Source organism: Pristis pectinata, chromosome 10 (genome assembly GCF_009764475.1).
Source record: "Pristis pectinata isolate sPriPec2 chromosome 10, sPriPec2.1.pri, whole genome shotgun sequence".
Taxonomy (NCBI): Eukaryota; Metazoa; Chordata; class Chondrichthyes; order Rhinopristiformes; family Pristidae; genus Pristis; species Pristis pectinata.
In genome coordinates, this window is record NC_067414.1 from 96,357,123 (window position 1) to 96,370,971 (window position 13,849).

The 13,849-nt window shown below is 39.6% G+C and overlaps 1 protein-coding gene across 1 annotated transcript in view; it reads right to left on the reverse strand.

Annotated features, from left to right (window-relative positions):
- The window catches only part of LOC127575539 (serine/threonine-protein kinase MRCK alpha-like), a 367,516-nt gene that overhangs the window by 240,840 nt on the left and 112,827 nt on the right, over nt 1–13,849 (reverse strand). The window contains 1 exon segment of the mRNA XM_052025471.1: nt 2,646–2,737. Coding sequence (XP_051881431.1) covers nt 2,646–2,737 — 92 coding nt within the window.

The following is a 13,849-nucleotide window of genomic DNA, read 5'->3' on the forward strand; positions in this document are numbered from 1 at the left end:
CAACAACATTGCTTCTCTTTCCACAGATGCTGTCTGGGTGATTCCATCATGCTGCAACTTTATTTTGTATTGCTGGACTCTAGTTATGTTCTTACCCAGACCCAGAGATATACTCTCGGTATCCATGCTATTAATACCCTTCAACTGTTATTTTATTAGCTTTCTCCTTTAACCTTTTCTCAAGGGAAAAGAGACCTAGTCTGTTCATCCTTTCCAGATATCTATACTCTCGCATTTCTAGTGTCATCCTTGTAAATCTTCCTTTCTGTGCAACCTTTCCAGTGCCTCAATATCCTTTTTATAATAAGGAGATCAGAACTGTACACAGTACTCTAAGTGCGATCTAACCAAGTTTGATATGGGCCGAGCATAACTTCATTACTTTTCAACTTTTTCTCTCTAGAAATAAAGACCAGTACTTAGTTTGCCATTTTTAAAAAAATGGCCTTTTTAGCCTGTGGTGCAACTTTTAGTGATTGGTGCACCTGGACTCCAAGATCCCCTTGCTCCTTTACTCCACCTAGACTCTCATTACCCTGGGTACCTGGAGAAGAATTTATCACCTGAGAGTTTTGTAATTTGAATAGCTCCTGTACAAACAGAAAACCAATCTTTTGAGCCTCGTGGTAAATGTAAAGCATAATGTGGCACCAAACTCTGCAGGCTGTCCTCAGCTGGGTTGCTAAAATCTCATAGAATGATCTGGAATGCACTGCCTGAAAGGTGGTGGAAGCAAATTCAATATAAAATTCAAAAGGGAAGTGGACAAGACTTGAAAAGAAAACTTTTGCTGGATGATGGAGAATAGATTTTTCAGAAAGCTAACAGAGACCCTATGGTTTCTTTCTGTATTGGACAATCCATCATCTTGGAAAATTTGGTCCTGTAATTCTGCTATCATCCACGCAACATAAAATGCCACTGATTGATCCTTTGAAAGACCCCATCAGTGGAGATCCATTGAAATATGGATGGGAGTTGCTATATTTTAAATGCTGTCTTTCGAAAGCAGAATCAGCAGGGTCTTATAAAGGCAAAATAGCATTTGACAAATTGAATAGAGTTTAATGAGGATGGAAACAGCAGGATGGATAAGGGAGAAGCAGTGGATATAATATCTGTGGATTTCCAAAAAAGCATTTGATAAAGGTGCCACATAGAAGGTTGTTACTTTAAATGACAGCTCATGGGGTTTGCAGTAACATATGGCATAATTTATGTATACTTATGTTCTGTGTGTTGTCTGAACCTACATGCCTGTGATGCTGCTGCAAGCAAGCTTTTCATTGCACTGTACCTCACCGTACTTGTGCATATGACAATAAACTCGACTTGGCAGGTGGAATATAATGTGTGAAAATGTTGCAGTTTTGCCCTTTCACTGGAAAAAAAGAAAAAGTTTATATTTTTTGTGAAATGGCAAGAGACAAATAAATAGAGGGATCTTGGTGTGCTGATTCATGAACGACAAATAGTAAACCTGCAGATACAGCAAACAATTAGAAGGGCAAACGTAACATTGGTCTTTAATGCAAGAGAGTTGGAGTACAGGAGTAAGGAAATCTTGCTGATATTGTACATGGCTTTGACAAGACCTCATATGGAGCACTATTTGCAATTTCAGTGCCCACAGGTAAAGGAAGATATATTCATCTTGGAGTCGGTATGGCATAGGTTTACTGGATTGACTCCTGGGAGGAAGGATCGGATCATCCCATGTAAAAACTCTGAATAATATTGGCTTACACTCAAGCAAGTTGAGAACAATGAAGGGTAATCTCATTGAGACGTACAAGATCCTAATCAACAAGATAGATGTTGAGAGGCTACTTTGGATAACTGGAGTATGGATCTAGAAAGCAGAATCTCAGGATAAGGGACCCACCCTTAAGACTGAAAAGATGAAAAAATTCTTTACACAGAGGGTGTTAAACCTTTGGAATCCCCTACCTCAAAAAGGACTGTAGATACACAGTCATTCAGTATATGCAAGGCTGTTACATTTGCCAATTTTACAATCGCGATTTTTGCAACTTTCCTGCAGAGCCAATACTTGTTTTTCACTGCAGCTTATCAGACAATCACATCATGGCTTTTCAAAGGATGGAGGACTGCTTACATGTCTTAAACACATTGGACAAAAGTGTACACTGGTACCACATGCATCACAAAGTCACAATATTCAGCAAGCCTTGCTCCTGAGGAGCATTGGGGGGGTAGGAATTAAAAAGGCTCAAATCTCTGAAAAGTGCATGCTTTCATTTCTGTTATGAGCAGCATAATCAAAGAGCACACAAGTTGATCCTGTAACAAATACATGCTGCGTTACTGATATTTTTGATACAGTGCCTTAATGAACTGACGAGTGGATACGATTTCTTTCGACTGGCCTCCTTCCATTAATTAGATGTGGCAATTAAATACCAAACAGCTTCACAGCCAATATTGCTGCATCAAATTGCAATACAGGAAGAATCACACAACTGCACCAAATCATTCAGGAGTGACAAGAACAACCAAACTGAAGCCAGAAGCAAGCTGAGCGGCACGTCGAGGAGTGTACTCAAGGGGTTTCCACACAACTGTGTGTGAACTTCCAGAAGGCCTCCTTCCCTGTTGATGATACCAAGCTTGAGAATGCTTACCTCGCCAAATGCACCTCTGCCAATAACTTTCAGGATTTCAAAGTCTTCCTTATGGAGCCGCATCTGCTTCACTTTAACAGTGAATGGTTTGGCTGAAACAGAACAAAAGCACAGCATTACTTCACCTTAAAGGAATGAGGAAAATATTGGGACAACTTTCTGTCAAAAGCTATCACAGCTAACATTTCACCCTGATGCCTGTACCAATTCATATTAAATCTTGGAAGGAATGGGATCAAAGTCGCTGAGGAACTTGCTTCAATCATTTTTTTTCATATTTTCTCAGATCTTCTTACAACATAAGAGAGTTTCAATTGCCTACTGAGTCAATGCCAGCTCTCAGAGCATTCCCATCAATCCCATTTCCCCCATTTATTTCCCTGTAACATGTGAATGAACGTGCCTTCTACAACTGCCAAGATGGCAATCCACTAACAGGTGCAATGGCCACAACAGAATGCCAAATTAACTTAATGCATTTTAAATTATCCATTATCTAAATTCCAAACAACTTTGATTAAATTATCTAAATGTATAATGGTGGACCTCCAAGCAACATTTTGCTAGTCAAGTTACGTTCATAGCAGGCAAGGTTTTATCACATTCAGCACTTTACTGATCATCTCAGCATCTGAAGCTCAGCACCACTGAAATGATGCTGAACTTCAACTAAGGTCTGAGGAGGAGTAAATATGGGGAAAAAAATCAAGTCACTTCCCACATACCTGAATAAAACAAAGATTTAAAAAATCATGTGCAGATGACAATTGGTATGAAAGATTTGGGGATTAGAGAAAATAAGGCCGAGATTTGAGGTTTCAGAGGGGGGTACTCACTATAATACTGTTGCACTTCACTTTTCACTAGAGGGAGAGTCATGAACAAGGGGACATAACTACAAAATAAGGGGCTGATCATTTAAAATTGACACGTGTAGACATTGCTTCTCTCCGAGGATAGTGAATCTCTGGAATTCTCTGCCCTTGATGGTGATGGAGGCCAAGTTATTAGATACATGTAAGGTAAACCATAGAACAATACAGCACAATACAGGTCCTTCGGCCCACCTTTAAACTTCGCCTAAGACTATCTAACCCCTTCCTCCCACATATCCCCCTATTTTAAATTCCTCCATATGCTTATCTAACAATCTCTTGAACTTGACCAACATATGAGCCTCCAGCACCACCCCAGGCAGCACATTCCATGCACCAACCACTCTCTGGGTGATAAACCTCCCTCTGATATCTCTCTTGAACTTCCCACCCATTACCTTAAAGCCAAGCCCTCTTGTATTGAGCATTGGTGCCCTGGGGAAGAGGTGCTGGCTGTCCACTCTATCTATTCCTCTTAATATTTTATATACCTCTATCATGTCTCCCCTCATCCTCCTTCTCTCCAATGAGTAAAGCCTGAGCTCCCTTAGTCTCTCCTCACAATCCATACTCTCCAATCCAGGCAACATCCTGGTAAATCTCCTCTGTACCCTTTCCAACGCTTCCACATCCTTCCTATAATGAGGCGACCAGAACTGGACACAGTACTCTAAGTGTGGTCTAACCAGAGTTTTGTAGAGCTGCATCATTACCTCACAGCTCTTAAACTCAATCCCACGATTTATGAAAGCTAACATCCCATAAGCTTTCTTAACTACCCTATCCACCTGTGAAGCAACTTTCAGTGATCTGTGGATATGAACCCCCAGATCCCTCTGCTCCTCCTCACTACCCAGAATCCTGCCATTAAAGATGGATAAATATTTGAAAGATCGAGAAATTGAGGGCGATGGGGAACTGGAGTTAAGTCCAGCATAGATCAGCTGTGTTCAAATTGAATGGCGGGGCAGGCTTGAGGGGATGTGGCAGCCCACTTCTATTTTCTTGTGTTCTTTTGTTGGAGAGGGTGAAAATCAGTAATCCACTGGCTTAAATTATTTGGCAAACTTTGAGATCATATTAGACATTTTATATACATGTTTGTTTCCTTCTCTGTCCAGAGTCCTGTAGGTAAATAAATTCCTTCTTGTGATCAGGCAACAGATCAGGAAATAATTTTATCTAATGACTTGTACACAATTGAACTATGCAGGAAGACATCTTCAGATAATCTGGTATACCATCACATTTTAAGTAGCATTATGCGACTAAAGATATCAATTATATTGTCTTAAATAAAGTGTTGACAATGACATAAAATGTCACTGTTTACTCTGTGAGCTTTGTGCAAGCAAGGAATTTCAATGCATCGGTGTATTCTTTAGTGTATATGACAAGAAACTAATGTGAACCCAAATTCCTAGTTTCAGTTGTAACGTCTCTTTGAAAGGAGAGGAGCAACTACTGCTCACCACCTGAGGTGTTGGTGGAGGCAGGTAGACTCATAACATTTAAGATTCGGGTGAGCACTTGAAACACCATGGCATAGAAAAGTTTGGGCCAAGTACTAGAAAAATCAGATTAGCACTTGATAGTCAGCACAAACATGGTGGGCTGAATGGCCTGTTTCTTTACTGTATGACTATCATACTTGGGTCTCACTGGGTTAATGTGGTTGCTAGCTTCCTACATCTACAGCAGCCTTGGGCTTTACTGGGAGTGGAGGCGCAGCCACAAGTCTCGCTTTACTTCTGCCAAAGTCTTGTGAAAAGGGAATGGAGTGCAGCCACTGTCTAGTCCTAGCAATAAGGAAACCTTCAACAGCTGGTGCCCATGACATCATCTGTATACACATGCTGCAACAGGATGAAGCACAGGGAGCTGGGGGGAGCAAAGAATGGGACACCAACAAATGGGATCAAAAGATAGAATAATGTTGGAAGACAAAAGGTACAGGCACAAGGAAGGCCAGGAAATGAAGCAGGAAGTTAAGAAAAAAGGGTGGGGGGTGGGGGGGGGAGGAAGCACCTGGTGAAACAAGAAGAAAGTGTAGGAAATGGAAGATGGCTGCTGTGTTTGAAATGGATCTGGTGGAGATAGAGTGCTTCTGGGGTTGAGACATGGGAATGGAGAAGACCAAGGTTTCTGCTAATAGATTAATTTACGTGCCACTTTGATTTTACAATTTTTCTTTAAACAAACTTTAATTGCCATTTCAAAGTATTTAAAAAAAGATTCATAATGGCAATTATAAGTGTGACCATCTAAAAGGAAACTCTGCCAGATTCTCAAGGAATGTACTACCAGGAAAACTATTTTCTATTTCTAGCTCTCTATTCTGAAGTGCATTGAGATCCCTTTATCAAAACATATATTTCTAAATGGGCAAATAAACATTCTCATGAAGACTTAAAAATCCTGGCAAATGCTTAAAAGTGCTGTTACTTAATTCTACATGACCAAGGAGTTTGAAGGACTGGGAGGAGGGGCGGCAGTGAGGGAGACTTGCACCTTCAATTACAATAATTTTCCAATAATAAAAATGTTTACAAAAATCATCACTGTTTCCTTTCCAGTTACAGCAAAGTAATGAATGGAATCCTTTTTTCCACATTAAATACTTATCCTGAATAACATGGGAGCACACACTCAGACGTACTATATAACTAAGGTTCCACTCCATCTATGGAGTCATCCACACAAGTCAGTCTACACATCTTTGGTAAACCCTATGAGGAACATCCTGAGGCTCTAAAAATAGACCCAAATTGATTGCCGGGGGTTAAAGAATACAGTGCTACCTATGAAACCCAAGATCTTTAACACCTTGTTTTCATTTAAGATGTTAGCCTTAGCTCATAAGCAAGCAAAAAAGTTTGCTGGTTCAAGTCTCACTCCAAAGACTTTAAAAAAAATCAAACAGTTCTGTACAACAGTGAGGGAATGTTGTACTGAGAGAGACTGCAGCTTTCAGGTAAGATGTTAAACTGAGATTAAAAACAGAAAATGCTGAAAATACTCAGGTCAGGCCACATCTGTTGGAAGAGAAACAGAGTTAATGTTTCAGATTATCAGTTCTGATGAAGGGTCTTCAGACTGACCTGCTGAGTATTTCCAGCATTTTCAGTTTTTATTTTAGGTTTCCAGCATCTGAAGTTTTTTTTGATTTACAAGTTAAACTGAGACTCCAAGTCCTCTATTGAAGGATCGTCGACCTTTCTACAGCTGCTGCTTAATCTGCTGAGTGTTTCCAGTATTTTCTGTTTTTTTTAATTATCTTCCCCTCCCCCCCCCCCCATGGGAAGGTAAAAATCTCATAGAACTATTTTGAAAAACAGCAGGGAGTTCTCCCTGTTGTTCTAGCCAATACTTATCCCCCTTCTATTGACCCTGGATCCTTTGCTTCCACAAATCGGCTATCCCTTTTTCCTCCATTACAACACTCCTCACATCAGAAATACTTCAATGGTTATCCTTGGAATATCTTCAAGGCTATCAAGTGTACTACAGAAGCAGTTGTTCTTTCATTCCTTGGAACATAACCAGTCTTCCTATCTACTGCATGATTTAATTAGATTACTACTTACCAGTTCTCTTCTGATATCCTTACCTAAATACCTATCAATATCAGTCCCAAAAATTTCAATTTTTAGTATCTTTTGCTCCAGCATCTGAAGTCTAATTGAGAGGTAAAAGTTCCAGAATTCTCATAAACTGAGATAAGTACCCCCTTTTTTCACCCCCACAGAGCCTGGTTCTAATTTTGTTCTCACTTGTTACAGATCTTCCCACCAGACAAAATAGTATCCTTCACCTATCCTAATCAATCATTTCATCAAATTAGTCTCATATTAAATCCACCACAATGAACACTGTGGAAAGAGAAGCATCCAAATAAAACTGTTCCTGACCATCATTAACCACAGATGTTATTGCACGAGAGGGTGCAGAGGAAGTCACCAGAATGCTGTCTGGGATGAAGCTTCTCAGTCATTAGGAGTGACTAGATAGGATTGGTTTGTTTTCCTTGGAGCAGAGGAGGCTAAAGGGGTATCTGATTGAAGTATATAAAATTATGAGGGGCACGGAAAGGATAGATAGTAAGGCATTTGTCCCCATCGCAGTGGTGTCTAAAAACAGAAGGCACAGTTTTAAGGTAAGTGATAGGATGCTTAGAGGGGATCTGAAGAATTATTTCATCCTCTGGCTGGTTAGAATCTAGAATGCATTGCCTGAAGGGGTGGGGAGGCAAAGGACTCTCACAACATTTAAGTAACGGATGAACACTTGAATCACCAAGGCACAGAAGGCTACAGACCAAAGGCTGGAAAGGGATTAAGAGATGGAGCTGCAAATGGCGATGGGTATCTAATGGTCACAACTCTATAGCTCCAGTAGATCATAGCCACAGTGGATGGCTCAGACCAAGTCTCCTTCACTACATCAGTGTCTAGAAGAGGAGCTCTGTGAGAAATGGAAAACTTTTTAAAATGGTGAGGCATATGCATAACTGATATGTCTGTACATTTCTCAATAAGAGATGTCAAACTTGTGAGTTTACCAAAAATTGACACTTCATTCCATTAAAACAAAGTTTAATAGGCCATAGGGATACTACAGTACTGCACTCCTTGCCAATCTGCACTTTCAACTTATAGTTAGCATTTAAGGTGTTGAAGGATTCTTCTCTGGAATTGATCCAAGGTAGAAAAGCACACTGAAATGGAGCTAGTTCAAGACGAAAGAACCTCTCTCCTCAAAACACTCTGGCCCTTTCACCTTCTAATTTGCTGTTTAGTCACATCATTTGTTGCTCCTGTTCAAACATGCATTGGGCTGTTATTATTTTTGTATTAAGGAACATGAAACATTTGCTTTTTTAAAATCTGCCTAATTTCATCCAGTTATTTTTCTAGTTTGAGCACTTGGTGCACATTTAGAGGTTAAACCAGAACGGTCTGAAAGCCGTGGAGTTCTTTTTTAAAAAAAGGTTTTATGCTTGCAGCAGAAACACTACAAGAATTCTAAATAATCAACTTTCAAAAGATCCAACTGCCCAGTAATCACAGTAAAGCCCTACACACCCTTCAGTAAGTTTTCCCAGAACAGAAACTGTGTGTTCTATTTCCTAATGTGGCTTGAACCAATAACGTCCCAACTCAAAAAAACCATCAATTGAGCAAAGCTGTCAATTACATAGGATCGTCTTGGGTTATTTATGAATTCATGAGTTCACTGCTTTAAACCACGTATATGTTCACACATGTCTAAGCATCCCAGAAACACAGCTCCTGACTTACTCTGCATATCTATTAAACCACAGTGAACACACATGACAGTCATTTCAGAATAGTGTCCATCGTCTTTCTAGAATTTAATGTGATATATCATAAAATCAGTGAATGCATATCCCCATTTGGAATTTTATGAGGTGACCTAAAAAAACAGCATAATGTTTTAATGTAAACTGTACTGTGATCAACAATGGCTTACATACAGGATAAACACAGCTTAAAATTAAGGACCCTATACTGCCACGACAATAGTAGGTCAGCCCTTCCATGGAGAACTTTACATATATTTCACACCTATGATCCATATTTTAAAGTAGGAAAGAAATCTCGCAGTTCTGAACATATTCCTAACAGCAGTCCCCATTAGGTGGGCCTTGTCCCAAAAATTACACTACACATAATAAGAATTGGGAACTTCAGCCATAAGAAGCAAACATATGAGAGTGTTTTGTACATACATAACGGTTACATCAGTAGTGCCCAATGCACTACTGGGGGTGGGGGGGGGGGGGGGAGGTGGCGTTAGTGGAGGTAGTTAGACTGACAAGCTGAATTACTTCTGACTCCTTGGGCACAACTGGAATATATGTGGAAAAAGGTGAGAAGAGTTGATAGAGTGGGAAGAGGTTCTTGTGAAGTACAAACACTGGCATATACCAGTTGAGTTGAGAAACCCTTGATCAAAGATTGAATGGAATATGCAAGTCAGTCTTGAAATTTCATTGAGAAATAATTGCAATGCAATCAGTGCTTAGTTATAAAGAAAAATATCTGACAGATACTCAGTGAACTACAGAAGTTATTGTCAGTAATCTTCATAGAGCTGGCTCTTTCGCACCCTTCTACAGGAATCAATGGACTGATGAAAATTTCAACTATTATTCTCACTGTCAAAAAAACCTTGAAAATTGTATTGCTTGTTCTAGATCTTATATTTGAGTCTTAATTATTGTAACCAAGGCATAACAGCTGCTCAAAAACATCTCCAGCCCGAAACACTTTTTACACACACACAGGGACAGCCATTATGTCACTTAATTATTTCAAAATTCCATGCTTCTTAACATAATATAACTTTGGGCTTTTAATGAGGCCATTTCATCTTCAGCAATAATCTTACCTATCCAACTGAATCTTTACTTCACCCTCCATAAAATAATTTAATATGTGCTTTTTACTTCTTGGTTTGCAGTCTGTGAGGATGCTTCAATGTGATTGGGTGTTCTGTTTGAAAGCATCACTGTAACTGGAAGAACCATATAAAAATAGCAGCCGTGGGCCGTTCAGGCCTGCTCCGCCATTCAATATAATCATGACTAATCACTTGTCTCAGTCACCATTGCTGGATGACAAAGATTGTCCAGACAGAGGCAATGAAACAACTCACATCAGGAAAGTAATAAAATCATAAGAGTTCATACAGCACGGAATCAGGCCCTTCAGTCCACACCACTAGATACACCTACACAAGAGGGGCTATTTGCAGTGGCTGATTAACCTATGAACCCACAAGTCTTTGGGATATGGCTTTCATTACTTTTGGTCAGCTGGGACTTCTGCAATCTTCCTTTTGAAAGCAATCTCAAGAGCTGTTCAATAGGGAGTTCCGTGATTCATACCCAGCAATAAAGCTGCAGCATTTAGTTCCAGGTTTGGATAGTGTACAACCTGGGGGTTCCCCAATAGAGTTAATAGAACTTTCTTGGAAACCTATAGTTAGTTCAATTCTACAATGAGCAAGAGTGCCAGACTAAGGAAGCATTAATACATTTTTAATCATTCTCTGGCAATTTAAACCAACAATAGATCATGAAAGACTAAATATTTATACTTTCTTAATATAACAAATTTGCTACTAATTTATTTTCTCAACCATTATGCTTCATTTTCTTCCCTCCACCAAAACCCTAACTGACAGCATTATATTCAGCATTAAGGATCGACTTTTCACCAAATTTTATCTTTCCATCCTGAACTACAATTAATCTGAAACACTCTAAATCACCTTTCCTTTTGCATTAGAAAGGCACAAAGGCTATAGACATCCAATCTAATCTAATGAACATGGTGCCTAGGGAGTGCAAGTGTTGTTAGGTGTCATTGCCCTGCAAATTATGTTCTTTCCAATTCTTATTCATTTCCCTGTTGAAACTGCCTCTACTACCAACTTTGTCTGTGCATTTCAGACCCATAGGATCCCAGATCACTCGTCTTGTACCTTTTCAGAACAGTGCCCTGCAGTTTGTATTGCCTTTGTTTGTTCTTCCTACAAAATGCAATACTTCAGGTTTCTCTGCATTAAAGTTGACCTGCCACCTATTTCACCAGCCTGCCAATATCTCATTGAAGTCTAGTACTACAAACTTGTCATCCTCGTTGTTCACTCAACTAAGTTTTATGTAATCTTTGAAGGTTGGCCTATGTTTGAAGACCAGTTCACACAAAGCATAACCTGGCAAAGCTGTGCCAACTAAAAAGTCAGAGCTGACTCCTTTAATGAAGTTTGCGTCTGAGAGCTGCTCAAGATAAGAGTGAGTTCTGCAATATACAAATAGAGACTGCAGGCAACAAACCACACCAAAATTCCTTCATAAGCGTTGCCATTTTACCTGGATATGCCACCATCACAAGGTGCATGGGTGGCAGACCCTGTACCTGATGTCATTCCTATGCTCGTGGACCTCATGTTTGGAGCACTTAAGCAGAAACTTCAGAAGTAGCCCAGAAAACAGGCTTGCAAGCTGAAACTAAATGAGTGTTACTTGCCAGTTCTGGGTCTCAGCTCAATAATAAACAGCCTAAATGGTGTGAGGTATGCAAGCACAGCTTTGTTTCTATGGTGAGGTCTCAGCCAACATTCATTTGCTAAGATTAAATCTTGGTTCTAATATTCCCTACCCAATAAATGTTTGAAAAGAAAAAGAGAGGAAGTATAGTGGCGTCAGATATACTTCCTAAAATATGCTTCAACAAGGGGGAAATGTTGTCCAGTCACCCCTGAAATATAAAAGAAATGTGGAGGAGTCAAATGCACTCAAGGGCCACTAAGTTTCGATTCTGTTTCATCAATCACCCAATCCATTGTAAATATTTCAAGAAATCCAAAGAGCAAGTCAGCTAACTAAGCAAGTACGAATCATAACATGTCCTGGAGTGATAGAAGACCAAATGTGGGCAAGCTGTGAGTCTCAATAAATGGATTCTGCAGCACAGGCCAAGCACATTCTTTCTCTCACATGCAATACTGTACATATAAGGACAGGAGAGTTATAATCACTGCCAAAAAACTTAAAACCATTGCATTTCTCCACAAGCAATATTTGGTTGGGTGCAAAACAATAAAATAGACCACATAGCAAATATCTACACTTTTCTTGATGAAACTCATATGTCCTTTAATGTTGAAGACTATGAAGTCGTATTACTCTTTACAAATCAGAACATTCAGAACACTGAGATAATTTGAGTTAGCATAAATATCAAAATCCAATTATCATAATTTGTACAAACAGTGAACTACATTTTACCTGGATACAATGTTGTGGTTTCGGGACTACAGGTGCCATTAACTGCCTACTTAACCAGAAAAAAATCCCATTTTCTTCCCTCCTCTTCTGAATATGCTGCTACATGGACTGTTCCCAAGTAACACCAACTAAGTGGGGATTCTAAATCTGAGCCCAACTAATTATTTAAACGTGGATGTCCACCTTCAAGAGATCACTAGCTGACTTCTTCCTGGTTTGGTTCAACAACAGCACTCACCAATTAATTAACTGAAGTAATGACAGAGGAGATAAGACAATAGTATTTAGAAGCTGTACTGAACCATTCACACATGTAACATTCCAGGTTTCACCTTTAGTCTCCATCGAGTTTCTGAGGACACTAATAGCTGGCTCAAATGGCAAGGAAGGGCATCGGGGGAAACAATGATGATATTTGATAGAAGGTTCCTAGGCCTCTCCAAGGTAAAGAACAAGCGGCAGCAAAAAAAATCAACTTTGTTTTCATCCCTGAATTTAGGTGCAGTCCAGGATACAAAGGGCCTCGTATTTAGGAATAGTTTTTTCTTTATTTATACAGCACGGTAACAGGCCCTTACAGCCCAACAAGTCCTCGCCACCCATTTTAAACCCATGTTAACCTACCCGTACATCTTTAGAATGTGGGAAGGCAGAGGTCCTTGCATTCAGCTACAGCGCAGAAGGCAGAGGCTCCCAAGTTTAGGGACAATGCATGCTTCAGACATACCAGTTTAGGGGATTGTATAGGAGATAGAGGTCCGATGTTAAGGAGCATGTGGGAAACAGAGGTTCTGAAGTTTTTGGGTATGCAAGAGAGAGAGTTCCTTGAGTTTAGGGAGCGTGCAAGAGAGAGATGCCTCCAAATTTAAGTACAGTGTTTGAGCTGGCAGAAAGAGGTAGAAGAGAGATTGGATCCCCTTGCCATTGGGCCATAACCTTGCTTTGTCAAACACATGGGGTAGTTGGTATGGAACAGCTATTCCACATTAAAAATAATTCACACACTGCTTGGACAAAATTAAGTTATTGCAGATGATGTAAATCTGGAATAAAAACAAAAAATTCTGAAATACTCAGCAAGTTAGGCAGCATCTGATGAAAAGGTATTGCACTCACCCTTATGAAAGGCTATTAATTCAAAACATTATTTCAGTTGCTTTCTCCATATGCACTCTAATCTGCTGAGTATTTCTCACATTTTCCTTCAGAAAATCCAGTTTGTCAGTGACTTATGGCAAAAATTTGGGAAGAGATACTCTTAAAGAACATCTTTTTTTTCATTATACCAATCTGTCCTTCAATTTTTTTTTTACACAGAGATACTTTGAAATAGCTATCAAACTTAATTTAGCAGGCTCACAGAACTGATGATTTAATTTTTAGGGTGTCAAAAGTTACATTAAAATTCTACATGTCCCCCTACCCACCCATCCACAACACGGCCGCTCAACACAAAAAGCACTTTGGGATAATTAACCAATTCTAAAAGTGTAATATCAATGCAAGCC